This window comes from Mustela nivalis, assembly GCF_964662115.1.
Source record: "Mustela nivalis genome assembly, chromosome: 5".
Classification (NCBI taxonomy): Eukaryota; Metazoa; Chordata; class Mammalia; order Carnivora; family Mustelidae; genus Mustela; species Mustela nivalis.
In genome coordinates, this window is record NC_139024.1 from 156,836,714 (window position 1) to 156,858,999 (window position 22,286).

Below are 22,286 nucleotides of genomic sequence, written 5' to 3' on the forward strand. Positions count from 1 at the left end.
CCTTTTTTCTCTTGCAGTCACAAAAACTGGGGCACCAGACTGGGTATGAGCTTCTTTTGGGGGTGACACCACATATTACACTCCCATGAGACCAGGAACGTAAGGTCCCCTGGCCTCCAGAGCCAGATGATCCAAAGGCATCCCCAAGGTGACAGCCACAAAAATGGAACAACAGAGATACGTAAAAGCTCATTTGTGAGATATGGTGCTCTGGAGCATGGTAAAGAGAGACTGCAAAGATGATACCTGCCAATTTCCTCTCTGGAATGTTCCAGCAGGCTCCTACATATATATTCAGTTAGATTTGCTCCTCAGGCCAGTGTTAATAGAAGGTCAGCCTCCTTCATCTTCAATCTCAGTGCTATCAGCTGCCTCTGAGCCCTCTAAGAGTAGCTTCTCAGATCAATTCAGTCTTGTGGGTCTTGGGATACAGGTCCCCTTTGGTTTTCAGGCATATGTTTCGGGGAGCTGTCTCTCAAGTTTGTGTCTTAAAAGTTGGTATACCTGAGGTGGGTTTGAACACATTGCTCCTCAGGGAGAAGCTCCAGGTTTTGAGTTCCTTCCTAGCTGTGGGTCACTGTGCCAGGGGTGGGCTTTATTGGGAAATTGTGTTTCAACTCTTTTACAAGCTTCAATGTGGTTTTCTTCTTGGTTGCCAGGTGTGTAGCTGTCACTCAGCCATCCTTTGTTTTTTAAGAGATTGTTCCATTCATTGTAGCTTGACTCAGTATGTCTGTGGGAGGAGGCAAGTTCAGGGTATCCTATGGTGCCACTTTGAACTAGAACTTCCCAGCACTTGTTTGTATAAGTGGTCCTCTCAACCCTGTGGGTAATCTGTCCCCCTTTTTTTTCTTTCTAAAGGAGAAAACAAAGTGTTTCTTAGGGTTATCTACTTCATCAAAATTAAGAATATATCTAGGAGGTCTATTCCTCAAAATCTCCTTTCCTAGTAACTTTTCATTCTATCCAAGTGGAAAAAATGTTGTAACCAGCTACTTAGTCATGCAAAGGGAGAAAACATAAAATGGAGGATTTCTGCTCTGCAGCAGTTGGAGAAATGAAATAGAATGGCTGACTAGTTGGCATTAAAATTCAAAAAACAATTTTAAACAGCACAAAAAGTGGCATTTTATTCTACCTTAAATACTGGTCATATCTTTAAAAAAGTTTTTTTTAAAGATTTTATTTATTTGGCAAAGAGAGCACAAGTAGGCAGAGCAGCAGGCAGAGGTAGAGGGAGAAGCAGGCTCTCCACTGAGCAGGGAGCCTGATGCGGGGCTCGATCTCAGGGCCCTGGGACCATGACCTGAGCTGAACCACTCAACCAGCTGAGCCACTCAGGTGCCCCCAATACTGGTCATATCTTAACTAAGCAGCTTATTTTACTCCATTTAATTTTATCTGGAAATAATATTTTGGCTGCCCTATTAAATAGACTAGGTTTGAAGCCATTTTGTAATTTACTTCATAAACATGTTTGTTTTATACAAAACCAAGGTGTCCAAGACTACCGACAAAGTTTTTTAAGTTGAAATTACATAATACTGTTAGATAATACTTTGATCATGTCATTGGCTCCCTGGTACTTACTAAAATTTAAACTCCTTACTCTGGCACTGAAGACCCCTACTATGTGCCTATTTCTCATTTGCCTTAGTTACTAAATCTGACAAACTCTTTGTAATCCCAGCTTTCACACATAACCCTATCCATGTGCTCACAGCTGACAACCAGAAATACCCTTTTCCTGAGATTCTGTACCCTTCAGCTCACCATTCCCAAGGCATTTCTCATGGCATGCCAATTAATGTGCATGTCTTACCATCTTCAGCACACTAAAACCTTAAGCCCAAGCAAGTATGTGTGTATATGCTTTATCTTTCATTTTCAGACATAACAGGCACTAGAAGTATTTTTCTACAGTATTCCCTCCTCTACGGAGAAGCCTCTAAGGCTGGGAAGGAGCAGAAAGCAAAGGAAGCACAGCAGTCCCGTTAATCCCAGCAAGTCACATGTGTATAATCGTTTCTGGTTTATAAAAAGCTTTCACCTGCATTTCTCCCCATGACATTAAAAAAAATACCAAAGAAATATGAACAGTGTTTAAGATCAAGGCTGTTCGCTAACATTTAGGAATAGAGAAAAAATTGCTAGCTTTGTGGAAGTAACAAAAGATTACGGAAATTTTAGAAGGCTAAAAAAGATTACATTTTAGAAGGCTAAAAAGGTGGAGTAGGCCTGTAAAAGTTTGGAAAACTAAAGTTTTAAATTACACTACACTGAGGGGAAATGAAGACAATGAGACTGCGAGAAAGTGGGAAGAGGGAAAGCCCCCGAATCTGCCAGTTCTCTTGGCAGCCTGTGCTGCTTCAGAGTGGGGACCTAGAAAGGGTACTTGAGAGCACAGGAACCACCCTGCTGGTGACCGAACAAAACTTGGTCCTGAGATCCACGAGAAATGGAATCCATTCTTGGCATAGCCTGGAAAGCTGGAAGCTGGTGACATCAAGAAGACGCCAGTCTTTAAAGAACTCAGAACGTGATCTGGGTGAAAACAAAAGATATCACAAAAGTCTTTTTGTGGCTTCACAAGATGATACTTTGGATATTTTGGAGTAGGAGTCCAGTGTAATTCTGAACGGATGCATTTTCTCCTACTGTCCATACTTGGGCTCCCATCCTCACTGGCTGCCTCTGACTCTTCTTATCCTGACCCAGCGAACAGACCAGTTCTGAAAACATGACTGAAGCCTGTCAGCAATATCTCGTGTGAATCCCCTTGCCTGGAGGAAATTCAGGCCTTGCTAACATAAGCTGTGATTCAAGTTGGCTCAAACATGGGAGAGAGGGATACAGGTGGTGTCTTGGCAATTTGTTAGGCCCAAGATAACTAAAAGGTGAGAAACAAGCTATGGAACATCATAGAAATTATATCAAAATTCATAACCAGTTGGATCTGACTTGATCAATCCACTTTTTATTTACCTGTGAAAGGTTTCCTCCTAAAAAGTAGCAAAATTAATGTGAACAAAATGGAGTTACATGGATGAGCAGTCTCACCGCGTCTGAATGATCAGCTGCTTAAGGCATTCGTCTACAAGTACTAAGCTGGTGAAGAAAACGGATTCCCCGACCCCAACTCTGACAGTCCTGTGTGAGTGGCAGTAAATGCACAACTGACCCAGGATCTAGAACCTCAGAGAATCTGACACAAACGTAAGTGGCCTTAGTTAGAAAGACCTCAGAAATCCAGACCACATTTAGAATTTCAGAGCTACGGATGTCACCTCACTGGTATATTTAATGTTCATAAGCACCTGTACGCAAGGCACAGTGGGGGGTGTAAGAAGTCATGGATCTGACCGAATGATGGAGGATTCTTCATAGGCAAAATGGTCAGAGCAGCAGCCCTCATCAGAGCCATCTACATAGGAAACGTCATAAAGTGCTGGCCAGAGGTGCTTAGCCGGTCTGGAAGCCCTTTTCAGTCCAGTAGGTGATAATAAATGTTTCTGGTCTTACCCCTTCCAGACTACTCTCCCATAGCCTCCTGTCAAACCAGCTGTTCCTCAGCCACCTTCTAGGATGTAGAGGAGAATCCATCTCAGCCAGACTCTGCATCTTCTGCCACAAGATGACGGGAAGTGTCAGTCAAGCGCAGCCCCGGGTCTGTGATCGGTGATCTGTGATCAGGAAGGGCGAAGGATTCGGTTCAATGAGGAACGAGCACCAACTCTGCCGTGTACAACATGGTCACTGTGATGGAACTTTTTTTCCGACGTGGCTTCTCCGATGCTGGACAAGGTATGAAGTTCGGGTAAAGCCTTTTCCACATGTGTCGCACTGATAGGGTTTCTCACCAGTGTGGATTTTTTGGTGTTCAATAAGGCTTCTGTTGCGAGTGAAACTTCTCTCACACTCATGACATTTATAAGACACAGGAGCCTCATTTTCCCACTGGCCTCCCACCCTCCCCCGACTCTCCCAGGTCTCTGCACGTTCAGGATCCTGCACGTTCCTATCACCGTGGATCCTCTGGTGTCTCAGGAGGTGTGAATTCCGCCTAAAAGCTTTGCCGCACATGCTGCACTGGTACGGCTTCTCCCCCGTGTGGATTTTGTGATGTTCCAGGAGGCTGCAGCTCTGGCTGAAGGTCTTCCCGCAGTCCTCGCACTCGTAGGGCTTCTCCCCAGTGTGGGTTCTCTGGTGTTTGATAAGGTTTGAGCTGTGACTGAAGACCTTGCCACACTCGTCACACTCATACGGTTTCTCGCCGGTGTGGACTCTCTGATGGATGACCAGGGCAGAGCTCCCGATGAAGGTCTTGCCACAGTCTTCACATTCGTAGGGTTTCTCTCCAGTGTGGATTCTCCTGTGCTTAGTCAGGCCCGAACTCTGAGCAAAACTCTTTCCACATTCATGACAATAGTGCCGCCTACGTCCTGTGTCATTTTTCTGCTTTCTTGGTAACCTGCCCTCCTGTTCACCAGCTTCTGCGCGGGCGGGAGCCTGGGCAGTGTCTTCACCCATGGGGCACGGCACTTCCCCAGGCTCTTGCCCTGGATGTTGCTCATCTGGGGGCGGGTCCGCGATCTCAGCCTGCACGGCACCACCTGAAAGCACGGCACCACCTGAAAGAACGAGTGGTCAGACCGGTCGGGTATGCCCTGCCGCGGAGTTCCTCAGAGGCCGGGACGAGGATTCCGGGCAAGGATGAGGATGGGAGTAAAGGGGGACGGCGGATGCTGGGGGGAGACCGGAGAACAGGCACGGGGCCGTGAGAAGCAGGGCGCCCCCTGGGAGGGGGGGAAAGTGGTGAGGACTGTGCCAGGGACACACGCAGAGGCTCCAAGTCCTAAGGACGGAGGCAGGACCCTGACTGGGGCTGAATGCTCGGAGAGCTGGGCGGAAGGCAGCAGGAAGCAGGCAAATGTAAGGACTTAATGAAACATTCTGTAAGAAACGGGGCAAGTGGGAACCAAGAAACTGATCCGCGTCAGGGACACGTGCGGTCACTCTGACCCCAGGCAGGGACCGGCTTCGCTGCTGACAGAGCTGACCTGGCACTGCCACTGCACACCACAGAGCCGTGTGAGCTCTGACGAGTCCGGCTGTTGCCCTGTGTCCTGATCTCTAGGTCACTTCTGCCACCCCTTCCAGGTCATTTCTTGCTCTCATGCTCTACGGTCCTGTGGCCCGTCTCCTGAGGAGGACTCAGTCTCCTGTCGAGGCTGGCATCGGGCGGGGGATCAATACTGACTGCGCACCTGCTGCGAGCGAGGCTGGGGGCTGCATCTGCTGCATCCCACGTCCCCTGGCAGAAGGAGGCGGCGTCATGGGGGTTAAGGAGCTGGTCACGCTGCAGTTAAGAGCGGGTTCAGAAACAGTGGCTCTGGATGCAAACAGCTCAGACAGCTTCTCGCAGCCCAGTAGCTTCTGACCAACAAGGGGAGCCACGAGACCCTAGCAGAGAACAGCACCCATGTCTTACCCAGGGGAGTCAGGCCGCCGCAGTTCTCCTGCCTTTCCTCTCCGTGGAAGCTCCTCCAAGATGAATCCAGCTGTGTCCACGCAAGGGAGGAAGCCAGGGCCACGTCTTCCATCTTCAGCAAGCCCTGAAACAGCACACGGTCCCACCTAGTTCCTCTGCCCCAAAGTCCCGCCCGCAGCTGGACACAGGAGACTCAATGTCCCCTCAAACGGTTGTGCCAACCATGCCAGCGGAGGAACTAATACCCGCCTCACCGGTCAGCAGAACAGCACGGAAGTAAAGAATGAGAGAACCCGTGAGGGTGTGTTCATCAGTGTCTAGACAAAAGAACAGGCAGCCTAGTGAAAGGCCTGGAACCAACGGAAATGTCGCATGAGATTTCTGGTGTGATTTTCAGCAAGGTAATGATGGGGGCTCATTGACATGAATGATTATTAAAATATAATGAAATGAGGGGCGCCTGGGTGGCTCAGTGGTCAAGCGTCTGCCTTCAGCTCAGAACATGATCCCAGGATCCTGGGGTCGAGCCCCAAATTGGGCTTCCTGCTCAGCGGGGGCTCTGCTTCTCCCTTTCCCACCCCCCTGCTGTGTTACCTCTCTCGCTGTCTCTCTCTGTCATATAAATAAATAAAATCTTAAAAAGAATAAAATATAAAGAAATGTAGGTCTGAGGTGAGGACAGTCAGGGAAGAAAGTGCAACTACAGAATCTCGAGGACATGAGGAACTGGATGAGAAAGTAAAATCCACGTTAAGTAAAGCTTGCTCAGACTGTACTATTAGTTGAGAAAAATAGACATGCCCCATCTTCCTCTCAACTTTTAAGTTCCTTGAGAGCCAGAGACTGTGTGTTTATACCCTAGTCATGGCATTTAAAAAAAGAAAAAAAAAAAAAGAAAGAAAGAAAAAAATAAAAACATCAACTTGGGGCGCTTGAGTGGCTCAGTCCATTAAGCCTCTAGCTTTGGCTCAGGTCATGATCTCAGGGTCTGGGATGGAGCCCTGTGTCAGGCTCCTTGCTCAGCGGGGAGCCTGCTTCTCCCTCTGCCCCTCCCCGCTCTCGTGCTCACTCTCCCTCTCTCTCAAATAAAATCCTTAAAAAAAAAAAATCCCACTTCAGGACAAAAGCACCATTACAACAAAAGCTTCAGCTTGCATTTGCCGAATTGTACTTCTTGAAGAAAATGGAAGGGGCTGACCAGAGAGCAGGGAGGGTGTGGAAGCATAGACAGCGCCCAGGCGAGTCATAAAATAAGAAAAGGCTCCTCCACAGGCACCAGAACGTTAGACCATGACAAGCGACACTGGCATGCACAAGAAACTTAAAATCCCACCTAGGACTTGGGTGGGTGTAGGATGTAGGGCGGGAGAGAGGGACAGGGAAAGGTTGCACAGCAGGGGGTTCCGGCTCACCTGGGGCTCTGGGGGCAGCCTGGCAGCCACCACCGCGCGTCCTCTGCAGCGCCCTCCCGGGGCAAGCCCGGGAACCTGGAGGACTAAGAAGGAAAAACGATCTGGATGAGATGGACCCTGGCACCCAGCCTCCCTGGCCTGTGGATTCCAAGCTCAAAAACTGGGCTAGGAAATTCCCCAGAAAATTTACTCCTTTCCCCAGTGCCTGGTCCTGCCAGCTCCAGCCCTAGGGCCGAGAGAGGCGTGGTGTGCTGCTGCAGATACGCAGGCAGGCTCCTCGGAGGAACTGTGACAGGAAAGCAACATCAAAAGAAAACAAAGCTTTCCATTTGATGATCTTTAGTCTTGAATTTTGTCGAAAGAATGGATAAGATTTTTGGTGAAGTACCTCTTTAGTAGCTTTTAGGGTGTTTCTGCTTTGGTTTTAAAAAACTAAGAGATGAGGCTAGACCTAGAAATAAGAAAATGAAGGTTATTTATATGGAACTTGCTCAAATCTGAGAGAAGTAAAGGGTCACTTCTGGTTTTCTTGGAAGAGCTGAACTTTGCAAAAATTAGGGCAGAACCTCTGTGGAGAAAGACTGCACGTTGGTTGGTGTGTCCCAGTGCTGTGTGTCTTGGGAATACGCCCTCATGTGCACAGCAGATGGGGAACACCTGGGTGCTTTCCCGTGGAGTACTTCTCTCCCTGTCCAAGTTACAGACCAAGGATCGAGAAGATGTATACTCTGACCTGCAGCATTCCTACAATGTCTGCGATATTATGGCGGGCTTTACATTTCTTGCCTTATATTCCTCACTCACTAATAACTAAAATATCATTGCTTTCTTTGTCATTTTCCCTTTTAATGTAAGCTCCAGTGGAGCAAGAGATCTGTCTTACTGACAGCTCTGTCCTGGTGCCAGAACACTGGCTACCACATAGGGCATCTCCACAAACTCATAAATGGAGGTCACGTTATTAAAAAAATCAGTTCTTTCCAAATGCCAATTTTAATAGTCTTATTTACTAGGTCCAGGTTTGGTTAGGAAAGCTTCCCACCATTGTCTGAAATTTCCCTGTCGTCTCAATCTCAAAGTAAAGTAGATCTGTGTTGAGCATATAAAGCACCTGTCAACAGATCTGTCTTTTAAATGAAGCTGGACGAAGGCTGTAGAATTCAAGCTGCCCAGGAGACAACACTCACCGCTGTCTGCTGAGGCCTGGGTTCCCAGAGATTCGCGCTTGAGCAGAGCCTTCTTTGGCTGCAACTCGGTACTCCAAGGCTTCTGAGCTGGTTTTAGCACTGCCATCTTGCAACAGAGCAGCTGCCTCTGGTCACCACTGAGGACCTGGAAGTTTCACTTACTGATTCATCAGAACTTCTAGTATGCTTTCTCTGTGCTAGTACTTTCTGTTTTCCAGGCACTAGTTCTAAGAACCTTATGAATCACGATTCACTGAATGCAGGTAGCAACAGCTCTATGAGCGAGGAACTCTATGAGTACTATTATCTGTACTTTTGTGCTCAGGTAATGAAGGCCCAGAGTTGAAGCAACTTGCCCAAGGTCACCCAGCTAATCAGTGGTGATGCTAGTGGGGGGAGGTCAGGCAGAGGGACCCCAGAGCCCATGCTCTTAGCCACTATCGCGTGCTCCCTCCTTATATACACTGTGCTTTTTGGGAACTAGTGTTAAGTTCTCAGAATTTGTTTTCTTTTTTCTTTTACTGAAAAGTAAAAATAGTAATTTCTAGCTTACCAGGTTTGGAGGACTAGCAAATAGGATGACAGCACATGAAATAACCTAACACAGGGCCAGGGATATGGTATGCCCTCATTAAGCAAGTTTCTTTCTGGGCTTTTGTAATTAGTTCTGAATTCACTTTAGTGATCATAAGCTTATATACAGCTTAGAATTTCCACATTTTCTATATAAAATTCACAACCTGAAACCAAGAGACTTGAAATGAGTTTTCACTGTTACAGGGCTTGGGGAAACTATGGCCAATTCAAAAGCTTGGTCTCAGGGCGCCTGGGTGGCTCAGTGGGTTAAGCCACTGCCTTCAGCTTGGGTCATGATCTCAGGGTCCTGGGATGGAGCCCAGCATGGGGCTCTCCTCTCAGCAGGAAGCCTGCTTCCCCTCCTCTCTCTGCCTACTTGTTATCTGTGTCAAATAAATAAAATCTTAAAAACAAAACAAAACAAAAAAAAACGACAAAACCTTGGTCTCCTGGTCACCAGTTACTATGTCCCCCGGAAGGCACAAAAATACAGGATAATGCACATGGAAAATGGTCCACAAAAAGCAGGAAGATGCAGATAAAAATGAACCCAGAAGTTCCTAACTTGTGGTTCATGGACTCTCTTCCAAGTGTTCTATGAATGTGAACAGGAAATATATTTCTATTTTTACTAGTGTCTAAGCAAAATTTAGCAATTCCTTCAATTATGAATGGAAGCAACAAAAGAAAGTGATATAAACCTAAGTAGGCAAAACCAGGCCCAGGCTGTCAAAGGCCTTCAGCACCACCATAAAACTCTACCAGTTACTGGGCCTGACCGGGTCTTACTATTTAGTGCATTCATTTTTAAAAAGCACATATATCACTAATTTGTTTCATGCTCTGTTAACTGTGTTTCAATATTAACTGAGTTCTTCCGTAATCCTTCATGTTCTTAAAACTACCAGCACTCCGAAGGGGCAAAGAGGTTTATGATACGAAGAGACACTGAGAACTTGGGGGTCTTCCAGAAACGACCCTCACTCCGATGCTGAGACTCAGGGAGAGACGGAGCTCGTCTCTGACGCGAAGCCCTTCGCCTCTACCTGCGGCCCCGGCTCCTCCAGATGCCTCTGCAGATACTCCAGGAGCACCACCGCCTCGTCGCCGCTCTCCGGCTGCTGCTCCCGCACCCAGGCCTGCAGCGCCTCGGGCAGGATGGTCAGGAACTGCTCCAGCACCAGCAGCTCCACGATCTGCTCCTTGCTGTGCGTCTCGGGCCGCAGCCAGCGTCGGCAGAGCTCCCGCAGCCGGCTCAGCGCCTCGCGGGGCCCCTGGGCCTCGGGGTAGCGGAAGCCCCGGAAGCGCCGGCGCGAGCGCTCGGGGCCGCGGGCCGGGCTGCCCGGCGCGCCCGCCTCTACCGCCGGCGCGGGAACGTCGTCGTCCTCCACCTTCACCGTCAGGAGCCCCGTCAGGAGCCCCGGCCGCTCCTCTGCCGCGTCGGCGTCCAAGGCCGCGCTGGACTTGGGCTCTCGGGCCATCTCGGGCCTCCCGCCGGCGAGCAGAGCTGCTTCCCCGGCAGTTCCTCGAGTGCGACGTCGCCGCCGGCCGGCACGACTGCGGGCCACACGGGGCCCGGCTTCCCCGCGGCCACACCCCGGCCGCGCCCCCTCCGCTGCCGCCCCGAGGCCCGTAGCCCCTCTCCCCGCGGCGGCGCGGAACGGGCGGGCGTCCGGCCGCCGGCGAGCGTGCAGCCCAGGCACCGGAAGCTGGTCGCCGGAAGTCAGGGGGCGTGGACCCGCGAGCACGCGCCTCCCCGCGGCCCCCGAGTTTGACCCTTCCGCTGCCGGCTCGCGGCGGGTGGGCTGCGCTCGCGGCGGGAAGGAGGAAGGGACGGCGAGCTCTGCAGAGGAAGGAGGACCTCGCCGTGAAATCCGGGGCGCTCGTGTCCACGCGGCTGTCGAGCTGGCACGCACCGGACACTAACGTGCCGAAGCCCGGCTTCCTCGGTGTTCTTAGATCCCCCGCGGCAGGGCCTGCAAAAATACCGGAGCCATCCCAGGCGCCTACTTGGAAGAGAGCCGTGGCTGCCCCTGGTCCTTGCCTTCCTCCGGCTGTCACCCTCCATCCCGCCCCTTACGGCCAAAGGCTTGGAAGAAATCCCTCCCTGCCCCGTCTCTGGTCCGCTGCCATTCATCCTTACCACGTTGTCGGCAGCAAAAGGCCAGCAAAGCCATCCGACCCCTCCAGCCAATTAACTGTAAGTCCCCCACGTCCCCCACCCGTTACCACTTCCCGTGGTCCAGGGCCTCCTTTCGGCAGTCAGGCTTATGCTGCCCCTACTTCGGGGAACTTGGTATCCCTACTCTCTCAGGCTAGCTTCTTGTTTCTTCCCAGTTCCCATTCAGAGTCTAGCTCAGTGAGTAGATCCACAGACTCTGAAGCCAAGTTACCTGGGCTCATAATTCTGGCTTTATTTACCACTGACTAGCTGGGTGACCTCCGTTAACTACATAACCTCTTTGTGCCTGACTTAACGAGTCTTAACTGGGGGTAGTAATAGTAGGTAAGGATGTTGCGAGCAGTGAGTTTTTGTGTGTGTAAGGTTCTTAGAATATTGGCTGATCTACAGTAAGCTACGGCTTCACTAAAATGGAAGGAGATTCCTTTGAGCCAGAGGGGACAAGGCTTAAGCCAGAAGTGAAAGCAGTTATTTCGCTGGACTGAGATGTCGGTAAGTCCCCTTTCTACTCAGTGGAATGCACGTTTGGTAGAAGTTTATAAAGTGGAAAAATACCATGCCAGTACCTTCCTGAGTTTTTATTCCTCAATCTGTCCCTCTGCAGTTCAAAGGGTGGCAAGGAAGGGATAGAATTTAAGAAAACGAGAGGTCCCAAAGGCTGTTACGAATGAGAACTACTAGAAAATATTTTTCTCCTGATGAGCTGCCACAAGAGGTACAAGGCACTGCCATGAGGTATTGTTGGCAAAATAAGTGAACCTGAATCAAATTATGTTTCTAGATCCTAATATTTGCATATAGGTGAGATTCAGAAGCAATTGTTAGCATTTTTCACACTGCTCAGCATATTAGAATTACTGGGGAGCATTAAAACATCCTGATCTTGGTTGCAACCAAGATCAACTAAATCAGAATGTTGAAGGATGGAACTCAGGTGGGCATAACCATAAAATTTTCCTAGGTGGGGCGCCTGGGTGGCTCAGTTGTTAAGGATCATGATCCCAGGCTCCTGGGATCCAGCCCCAGGTTGGGCTCCCTGCTCAGCGGGAAGCCTGCTTCTCTCTCTCCCACTCCCGAGCTTGTGTTCCATCTCTCACTGTCTTTCTCTGTCAAGTAAATAAATTTTAAAAATAAAAATTTCCTAGGTAAGTGCAATAGGCAGGTACGTTTGAGAATTAATGAGTTCAATGATACTTAAAAGAAGCAATAAATAAAAAAAATTCAGAATGTGGGGTATTCCACAGGACCGAAGAACCTGGATCCTCAACAGATAAAGGGCATTTTTTGAAAAGGCAGCTGAGAAAACAGAATTAGATTAGATTAAAGGAGACCGAATAGATATACCTGCCAACACAATGTAACCATTATTCAGAATCTGATCAGAACAAAACAACTGTAAAAAATACATTTGGGTCAACTGGGAAAACTAAAACATAATGACATTAAGGAGTTACTATGAATTTAGTTGTCATAATGATATTTTGGTTATGTGAAAGGAAAAAGTCCTCATTTGTTAGAAATTTATAATGAGGTACTTGCAGGTGTAATATCTGGTATAATATCTGGATTTGCTTTAAAATACTCAGAACTAGGGGCTCCTGGGTGACTTAGTTGAGCCTTGGACTCTTGATCTCAGCTCAGGTCTTAAGGTCTGAGTTTGGGCTTTGTGTTAGGCTCCACACTGAACATGGAGCCTTCCTAAAAAAAAAAAAAAAAAAAAAAAAGAAATACTCAGAACTAGAGAAAACACACAAAGAAAAGTACCACAATAGCTGTTGTTGAAGTTGGGCAAGAGGCATAGGAGTTCATTGTAATATCCTCTTTACACTTTTACATATTTGAAGTTTTCCATAGAAATCTGCTTTTTAATTATACAAAGTCCTGCCTTCTTTCTTGAATATTGAATAATTCAGTCCAAAAGCCTTTAAGTGGTGCCAAAGGAAACTGTTACAGCATGAACTGTATATAGTTCCAAAACTATACAGTGTTTTTCCTAATTCTGTATCCTCTGTGTGAGACTATAGGTGATTCAACAGAATTTCTTTTATATGTTGCATCGGGAAAAACAGGATGTTTCTTTGTCTACACCTGTTGTTTACAGAGCTGCGAGTAGGGTAAGGTGAGAGAAGCATTTAGGTCACAGAATTTAAGAAAGTGGATGTGTCCTTTAATTTGGGCCCTCAGTGTCTCTCTCACCTCGTCCTAGTCCCTGCTCTGTCCAGTAAACATTTTTAATTTATCTCTCTGCCTCTTCCCCTCCTTGCTAGGAGTCTCCCTCATGACTTCACCCTTTATTTCTAACTTCCATTACCAGTCTCTTTCCTAGAAACTGTACGTTTAAGCAAGGGTGTTGTTTCCCTTGCGAGAGAATCCCTGGTTCATTCATTCAGCCCGCTGTGTTTATTTGATTTCACACCAGATACAAAGTGGAGTTTGGGAGAAACCACAAAAGAAAAGTGTGGTTCTTGGCCTTATGATGCCTAGAAATGTATCAGGGGGAAATCAAAAGGCAATACCTAAAAACACAGAAAGTCACACTACAAAATAAGAATGCACAGAGAAGAGGTTGAATATGGCTTTAAAACCACTGTGGGGTCGCCCCTTCAACAGCCCGCAGTTAGGGGCGCTGGCCCTGGCGCAGTCCTCCTGTCACAAAATCGTAAGAAAGAGAAAATGCATTTACAATACTGCATTGCATGGACATTCATTGCAAAAACAACCCGTCCGCCGCCTCCCCAGCGTGTTGGTGCCCCAGACTGCGGGCAGCGCTTTTCCCGGGTGGTGTTCCCGGCCTGGAGGTTGGGCTCAGCAGCGCGCCTTCCTGCCTGCAGGTGCACCCCCGATGTCCCTGGGGCGGCCACGGCCACCGTGCGAGCGCCGCCTTGCCGAGTGCTCCCTAACCAACCCGCGGCCCCTACGGTCCGGCCGGTCCCTGGGCCTGGGCACGACCACCGGGTGGTCATTCCTGGGGCTCTGGGGGCTGCCGAGGTACTCAGAGGGCAGCAGAAGGCCCGTGCAGACTGGGGTATGCAGTTGTCAATAAATGCGTTGAGACCCTTGCTGTCAACTCTTATAAAACCGCGGAATACCGGGGTGGGGGTGGGGGGCCCGCGCAGTTCAAACCCGGGTTGTTCAAGAATCAGCTGTCTTCTTTTAGTCGCATTGCATCTGCCCGTATCAGGGGTGATGCTAGGATACGGGCTGCGGTCCTAATCGAGGTGTTGGTGTGCTCTTCGCAGCATAACTTCAGGCGACCACGGGCATATCCGATAAGCTACCCCTTGTAGAAGCGCCCCGTGGAATGTCGCTCAGAGCACTGTGTGTAAGCGCGCACTGTCAGGCAGTGTCCGTCTCAGTGTGAGTGCCTTTGTTGTCGCTTGCGGAGGAAAGGTCACTAAATACTTGTAAGGCAGCAAGTATGAAGTGATTTGGAGGGATGTTTAATTCCAGCTTGTCCTCAGAGTTCTATATAATTTGCTTGTTAGCAATTTCCTAGTCATAAGTATAGACTGTGATACTTTTCATAATGTGACATGCTTTCTGATGAGATACTGCAAAAAGTTTATTTCTTCTGTATAATCTGCCAAACAGAATTACCCTAAATCTAATCACGAGGAGAGGAAATTATCAGATGAATTAAATGTTGGACATTTTATAAAACATTATCTTGGACCCTGAAAAACTGTGTCAAATAATTTTTAAAAAGTGGAAGTGGGGGGCATCTGGGTGGCTCAGTGGGTTGAGCTTCTGCCTTCCACTCAGGTCTTGATCTCAGGGTCCTGGGATGGAGTCCTGCATCCGGCTCTCTGCTCAGGAGGGAGCCGGCTCCTCTCCACTCCCCCCTTCTCTGCCTACCTGTGATTTCTCCCTCTGTCAAATAAATAAAATCTTTTTTAAAAAGTGGAAGTGAGAGTGTAGGGAGAGAAACCATTCTCCATTAAACAGAACAAGGAGTAATCACAATCAACTGCAATGCATGAAACTTAATTGGATTTTTAATCCCATTTTAAGGACATTATGGGAGCAATTGAGGAATTTTAACATATCCTACATATTAGACACCACCATCTAACGTTTAATAATAATATTAAAGTTTTTAAGAGGAAAAATGGCATTGTGATTGTGAAGGAGAATGTCCTTCTTAGAACATTGATTACTGAAGTATTTAGGAGTGAAGCTTCATAACGTCTAATTTTCCTTCAATTGAGTAAGAACCACAATCCTGACAATCAGTGAATCTAGGTTTACCTAGATCCTTTACAGGTGTTTAACTTTTCTGTAGGTTTGGAAGCTTTTAAAATAAAAATTTGGGGGGAAATTTATGGAAAACAATTTTGAGAAATTTTGAAAAAGATAGTAAAATATTACCTATAAGAGCAATTTCATTTTATCTGAGCTTTCAACATCTGGTGATTTTCTTGATGATTAGAATGTATTTCTATTTAAAAACTACCTATTTCCTTTAAAAAAAAAAGATTTGTTTATTATTTGCAAGAGAGCACATGCACATGTACAAGCAGAGCTAGGGGCAGAGGGAGAAGGAGAGAGAGAGAATCCTCTAGCAGATTCCCCACTGAGCATGGAACCTAATACAGGGCTTGATCCCAGGACCCCAAGAGGACAACCTGAGCTGAAATCAAGAGTTGGATGCTTAACCAACTCTTGGTTAACACATCAACCCACGTGCTCCCCAAACTACCATATTTTATAAAAAGATTTTCAAAAACATTTTAGTGCTGTATCTGAATGAATATTTGCTCATCTATACATAAAAGTAAGAAAATAATAGCTGAAAAAGGTATGGTAGGCATTTATTTTTGTTCCTAGCTGTGTATTTTTTGTACCACTGCTTTCTCTACTAAGTCAGGGATCAAGAAACTACTGTCTGCAGACCAAAATTGGCCCACTGCCTGTTTTTGTAGGGCATGAGCAGGGAATTATTTTATATTTTCATATTGTTGAGGAAAAATCAGATGAACAATAGAAATTTGTGACGTGAAATTTGCAGAAATTCAAATTTCAGTGTCTAAAAATAGTTTTATTAGAACACATCCATGTTGATTTACATATTTTCTATGGCTGTGTTTCCCCTGCAATGGTAGAAACCCAATTAAGCAAAATGGTATTCCTCAACTTATTTTCTTCCCATTAGAAGACCTGATTACAAAAAAATGTATTATTTTTAACAAAATTAAGTTTTTATCAAATTTCTAATCAAATACTGTAATATCTTTCATTAAAAAACTTAAAAAATGTTTATAACACTATCACTTTGGGGAGACAAAAAAGCAAAAATGAAACAAAGTGATCAAAAGACATTTTTGCTCCCGGTAGGCACAGCCGGGGTTCGCCGTTCACTAGTAGAAGTTATTTCCGCCACGGAGACGGTGGACAGGCTTCTTTCTAAGGGATCAGCAAAGGAGCGTGGGAAGCAGGCAAAGTCCCCCAAGGGGCAACGATAAAGAGGGCCGGAGGGCGGAAGGAGGAGTGAAGGGTATGCCGACGGTGGGAGGCGAAGATGCGAGCAGCACAGACGACGTTGGAGCAGTAGGGGGGTCACTGCTGCGAATCCTGGTGTGCGTGTCGCGAGGGCTCAGGGCCCCGCCGCAGACCCTGCGCACGGCGCAGCCTCGCCGCTCCGCCCGCGGGCCGGGTCCAGCCGGCGTCCCCTCGCCTAGCAACGCGCCGGAAGCGGAAGTCGCTCGTGCGCCCGGGCGGGCGGGAAGTGCCGGCCCGCGCTGTTTCTGTGGTGACTGCCCGGCGTTGGTCCCTCGGTCGCCGGTGAGGGCGTGGCTCATGGCGCCGGTGTCCCGGTCCCGCTATTCCGAGGACACCGCGGGCTCTCGGAGGTGGCGACGCAGCTCGTCGGGGAGCGCGCCGTCCGCGCCGGCCGGACGCTCCCCGTGGGGAGGCCGCGCCCGCTCTGGCTCCCGCGGCCGCGAGGGCTTCCGGCCCCCGTGGGGAGGCTCGGGCGTCGGCGCCTCTGGCCCGCTCGGCAGCTCCCGAGGGCGGGCCGCGGCGCCGCGCAGCTGCGCGTTCCCGTCCTCTCCCGCCCACGACGGCGGGTGCCGCTGCCGTCACCGCCACTGTGCGGGCGAGCGGCAGTGGGCGGAGGAGGCCGCGGAGGGAAAGGCGGGGAGCTTCCGGCGGCGGAGGCCGAGGGAGCGAGCGCGGATGGGCGAGCTGGGCGCCCCCGAGGTGCGGGGGCCGTCCGCACAGTGGCCTGAGCCGGACTCGGATGAGCTCAGCCCCGTGGCGGGCGGCGAGGTGGAGGCTCGGACCAGCAGCTCCGACGCCAGCTCCGGAGAAAAGAGGAAGAAGACGAGTCATTCGAAAAGCAAGAAAAAAAGGAAGAAACAGTCCAAAAGGAAACTTAGGAAGAATTCGGATCATAGTGCGGGGGATTTCAGACGCCGACACGGGTTCTAGCTCTGACGCTGGTCGAAAGAGAGCCAAAAAGGCCAAGAAGAAGGAGAAGAAGAAGCAGCACAGGGGGAAAACCCCAAGAAAAAGAAGAGTAAGAAGACTAAAAAGGAATCCAGTGACCCCAGCTTCAAAGATTCGGAAGGGGCGTCGCCGGAGGGTGTCTGCCCTGAGCCGTCGGAGGCGGCGGGTACCGCGGATCTGATCGGCCCGGAAGCACCTAGAGGGCTCGCCTCGCTAGACGGGAAGCCACGCTCTGCTCCCCGGGGAAGGTGCGGCCATGGCTGAGTACGTGAGAGCAGGAAAGCGCATCCCACGGAGAGGTGAGATTGGGCTGACCAGCGAAGAGATGGCGTCGTTTGAATGCTCCGGTTATGTTATGAGTGGTAGCAGGCATCGTAGAATGGAGGCCGTGCGGCTGCGCAAGGAGAACCAGATCTACAGTGCGGACGAGCAGAGAGCCCTGGCGTCCTTTAACCAGGCCGAGAGACGGGAGAGAGAGAGAAAGATTCTAGCCAGTGTCCGAGAGACGGTGTACAGAAAGGCAAAAGGGAAAGATGACAAGTGAGGACTTTCTGTTGCTCAGCAGGGCTTTTAACAGCGGTTTTATATGACCGAAATAGTGTGAAAAGACTTCATGGTGCTATTATATCTACTGTATATACAGTGCTGCTGTATCACTGTCTATCTACTGTGTTAGGAAGTCCTTCAAGAAAAAGCTGCTGCTTGAGATCTCTTTAACTATCTTGTTATTTTTAACTTAATATGTGCACATGGCTGAACAAATATTCAAATACTGCAGTTGGAGAGTTAATAAAAGGTCTTTCATCCTAGTCCCTGATTCTTCTCCCCAAAGAAATAATTTTTTATGTCTTTTACGTCTGTTCATAAGTTCTGTGTATATACAAGCGTGTTGCAGGATCAAGGTTGGAGCTATTAGCTGAAGGTGATTTTCCCTGTTGACCATGACCTCTGTCTCTCAAAGGGCTTTATGGAGCCCTTCATTTGCCCCTAAGAGGACCAGAAGAACCCCAGAAAGAACAAAGGATTCAACTGAGTGTCTCCTTCTGGTTGCAGTTAACAGACTGAGTTCACTAAAAATAAAGGAGATTTATTGGTTCATGTAACTGAAAAGTCCGGCATGCCTTTATGGGACTTTGACTTTTTTCTTTTCCCTGGGTCATTTCCCTCCTTAGTCTGGTTTCCTTAAATAACAAAAGGGGTTGCCATAGGTCCTGAGTTTGGTTATATACTTCCTGGTCCACCTCTGAAGAGTGAAAGAACATTTCTGTCTTGGCATTCCAAACAAGAATTCTGACACTGACCCTAATACGAATAGCTCAGGTCACATGCCCACTCTCAAAAAAAGGTACTGTTGCCACAGAGAATAAGCCTGTTTCTGGAACTGTGGTTACAGTCAATTTATAGGCTACATGGGGAAGAAGTGGATACCTGAATGAAAATCAGAGTAACGTTGGGAAGGTGTATAAGTAACCAACAAATGCCCACTATGGTTTTGAGTGATTTCTAAAAAAACAGTACATGTGCTGAAAGCCACAATTTTCTTGTAGCTTGCTTTTGACTATTAGAAAGGGAATACCTGGGGTGCCTGGGTGGCTCAGTGGGTTAAGCCTCTGCCTTTGGCTCGGGTCATGATCCCAGGATTCTGGGGTCGAGCCCCACATTGGGCTCTCGCTCGGCGGAGAGCCTGATTTTCCTCCTCTCTCTCTGCCTGCCTCTCTGTCTACTTGTGATCTCTGTCAAATAAATAAAACCTTAAAAAAAAAGGGGGAATACTTGTTGAGGGGGACATAGGGTTTATCCATAAAAATAGGTCTAAAAAAGAAAAGATGAAGGTCCATTGTGCTTGGGTCTTCCAAAGAGTAGATTAGGTGCCACCTTAGACTAAGAGGAGAAAGGGGAAAAAATGAGAAGGTATAAAGAATGAAGTCGGTGGAGCTTATGAAAAGATCAGATCAGGAGGGACCTCATGGACAACAAAGTTAGCATTGAGAGCCTGGCTGGCTCCTGCGTTAGAGATTTTAGAGTGAGCTCCACTCATGGTCTGTGATAAAGCTTTCATTGTCATCCAGTGACATCTGCCTGAATCCAAGACTTCATTTTATCACTAAGCAAACTATCTCATTTGAAAAGGGGACTCCCTTTTCAAGGTTCAAGACCCTACTAAGCCCCACAGAACCTAAGGTGAACGAGTGGGGTTCTAGAATCTCACAGGACAGTATAATGTGGAAGGGCATCTTCATCCTAGTAGATGACTCAATTGGCACCAGACCACATTACCTTGAGCATTTCCCCAGACTGTTGGGGAGCACTGGTGAAAGCCAATGTTACCTTTTATTATTATTACGAATATTATTATGTATATTTCTTTCTTTAGCAACAAACCATACCATATTTCACCCATGGACTTACATCTTGCTTTTTTCACTTAATCTTGGAGATGTTTTAATCAATGCATATAAATCTACCTTATTCTTTTTAATGACTTTATAATATTCTGCTGAATGAAATGACTGTATTTTATTAGATGTTTAAGATGTTCCCTATATTTTACAATTACAGAGTACTGAATTGAAAATCTTTGTGGATATGTGAGAATATTATCTGCGGCATTCTTACCTAGAAATAGAATTATCGGATCAAAAAGAATTCTTTGGATCGTCTAAAAATAGCCTCCTAGAAGTGGAGTTCTTGGATTAAAAGGAAAATATTTATTGGGTGTTTTTTTTTTATGCTAGGCACTATGGCAGGTACTGGGTATAAGCCAGAGAGCAAGCGAAGTTTGATCCTTGAAATCACAACAGATTTGTACATTCTACTGAAGGAGACAGACCTTTAAAAATACCAGACAAATATGTATTAATTGCAGCATGCTATGAAGAAAATAAGGGACTAGAGACAATAATAGGGAGATGTTTTTGATAAGGTGGTCAGGAGAAGTCTAAGAATGTCACATGTTCTTTGTGCTTTTACATTTTAGTAGATTTTGCAACATTGCTTTGTAAATAAGATGTACCAGTTTACACACCTAGATAACTAACAATATTGTACTCCTAAACCTTTTGATCTTCACCAGTCTAATAGGTGAAAAAAGGCATTTCCTTTTTTCTTTTTTTTAAGAGAGAGCGTGACTGGGTCTGAGGAGGGGTAGAGGGATAGGGAGAGACAGTCTTAAGCAGACTCCCCACTGGGTGAGGGGCCAAACTTGGGGCTCAATTTTAAGACCCTGGGATCATGACCTGAACTGAAATCAAGAGTCAGATGCTAGGGGCACCAGGGTGGCTCAGTCGTTAAACATCTGCCTTTGGTTCAGATCATGGGTGACTCAGTCATTACACATCTACCTTTGTCTTATGTCATGATGCTGGGGTCCTGGGATGGAGCCCTACATTGGGCTCCCTGCTCAGCGGGAAGCCTGCTTCTTCCTCTCCCACTCCCTTGCTCGTGTTCCCTCTCTTACCGTGTCTTTCTCTGTCAAGATAAATAATTTTTTTTTAAAGTCAGATGCTTAACCAACTGAGCCACCCAGGCACCCCTAGGGGTTTTCTTTACTTGTTTATTCATATGATGGTTTAAAGTTATAGATTTTTCTAATATAAAACTATGGGTTAGGTTTATTAGACTCATTTGTAGGTTTTTTTATTGTTTAGAACAATCACTGGTCACATAATTTTCTATTTAAAATTCAGAATAATGAGTAATATCTCGCTGAATGTGCAGAAGCAGAGAGAAAAGCAGAAAGCATCATAACAAAAAGCTAAGAACTGCTTTCTTATGCTATAACATGGTATTAACCATAATAAGTATTGCATGACTTGTAATGCAATAGTGCCTCAGCAGATCCTATAGAAAAGGAAGTTTTTATTTTGACTATCTTGAGAATGGACCTGATGAAAACATACAGGTTTTGTTTATAAAAATGATAATCCTGGAAAATGAAAGTCTCAAATTTGAAAAGCGATTTATAAAATTACCAACATGTAGTCTGTCCTATAAGATAGCATTTTTATTCATTCTCATCAACTCTACCCCTTCCAAAAGATGCAGACTACTTAAATTAAAAATGCAGACCTTGAATTTTTTTTAAAACTCTGGTAAACTACATTTTGATTTTCATGGGTTATTCAATACAATGCCAATAATCTAAGCCTTGATACTATGAGTGATGTTTAAGAAGCCAGCCATGGTAGAGTTTGAAAGGGGCAGTAAATTAAGATATATTTATTTCCTTTTTAAATTTTATTTATCCTTCACATAATTTTTTAAAAAATATATAAGCCCTTCTTTAGAAAGAAAAAAAATCAGACATATGAGTTTTCTGTGCAAGAAAAAATGTTAACTTCTAATTAGTAAAGTATTTGCATTGACTACATTTGTTTGCCTAAGGAGGTTCTAAGGTGAATTTATTTAATTGCTACTTCTGAAAGATACTTCCAAGCTTCTGGCACCCAAGGAGAAATGTTAACTCACCTTGTCCTAATGAAACGTGTTTTTTTTTCTTTTGTTGTGATAATTTCAATGCTGAAAACACTGAATAAATTACCCGTCCTAAAACAATTCATATATTTAATGATTTTTCAAAACTCTCCACTAATTAAACATTAGTTTGTTTAGATTTTTAAAAAGGATTTATTTTACTCAAAGACCATAAAAAACACTTTTTGGTAGGATGAACAAGAGGGGATATTTCTCTTTTCTTCTGTAGAATTATTTTGGTAAAGTGATATCTTGACGCTTTTTCCCCCCTGAAAACTACATTCACTGCAAAGTATGGCTGATTATACTTTTATAGTAATATACTTAATTTTCATTACCTTAAATCTTTCAATCCAAACATAGTTTCATTGTTCAATTTAATATTCAATTCTTGACACTATGAAAAAATGTTTAAAAAGCAATAAATTGACAGTGTTGTCCTTGTGTTTAACGACTTTTTAAATTGGGGAGAAATGGAAAAGAATGTGTGTGTATTTAATCTGTGAATGAGCAAAGTA

The 22,286-nt window shown here is 46.5% G+C and overlaps 3 protein-coding genes across 3 annotated transcripts in view; 2 read left to right on the forward strand and 1 right to left on the reverse strand.

Moving 5' to 3' along the window:
• Positions 1 to 3,277, forward strand: part of ZSCAN9 (zinc finger and SCAN domain containing 9) — a 31,029-nt gene extending 27,752 nt beyond the window's left edge. The window contains 1 exon segment of the mRNA XM_082731597.1: positions 18 to 3,277. The gene's annotated coding sequence lies outside the window, so the exon portion shown is untranslated.
• Positions 2,956 to 12,743, reverse strand: ZKSCAN4 (zinc finger with KRAB and SCAN domains 4). Its single transcript, XM_082731589.1, has 5 exons — positions 9,713 to 12,743; positions 8,091 to 8,235; positions 6,904 to 6,986; positions 5,492 to 5,615; positions 2,956 to 4,613 (listed from the first exon to the last, which is right to left on the reverse strand). Exons 1-5 carry the CDS (start codon positions 10,145 to 10,147, stop codon positions 3,754 to 3,756), a joined length of 1,647 nt encoding a protein of 548 aa, XP_082587715.1. The 5' UTR covers positions 10,148 to 12,743; the 3' UTR covers positions 2,956 to 3,753.
• Positions 11,290 to 22,208, forward strand: NKAPL (NFKB activating protein like). The gene is given in 5 exon segments (XM_082731590.1): positions 11,290 to 11,340; positions 16,183 to 17,253; positions 17,255 to 17,335; positions 17,338 to 17,519; positions 17,521 to 22,208. Coding segments are annotated over 4 exon segments (1,491 nt in total). The 5' UTR covers positions 11,290 to 11,340; positions 16,183 to 16,344; the 3' UTR covers positions 17,840 to 22,208.
• Positions 22,209 to 22,286: the final 78 nt, after the last annotated feature.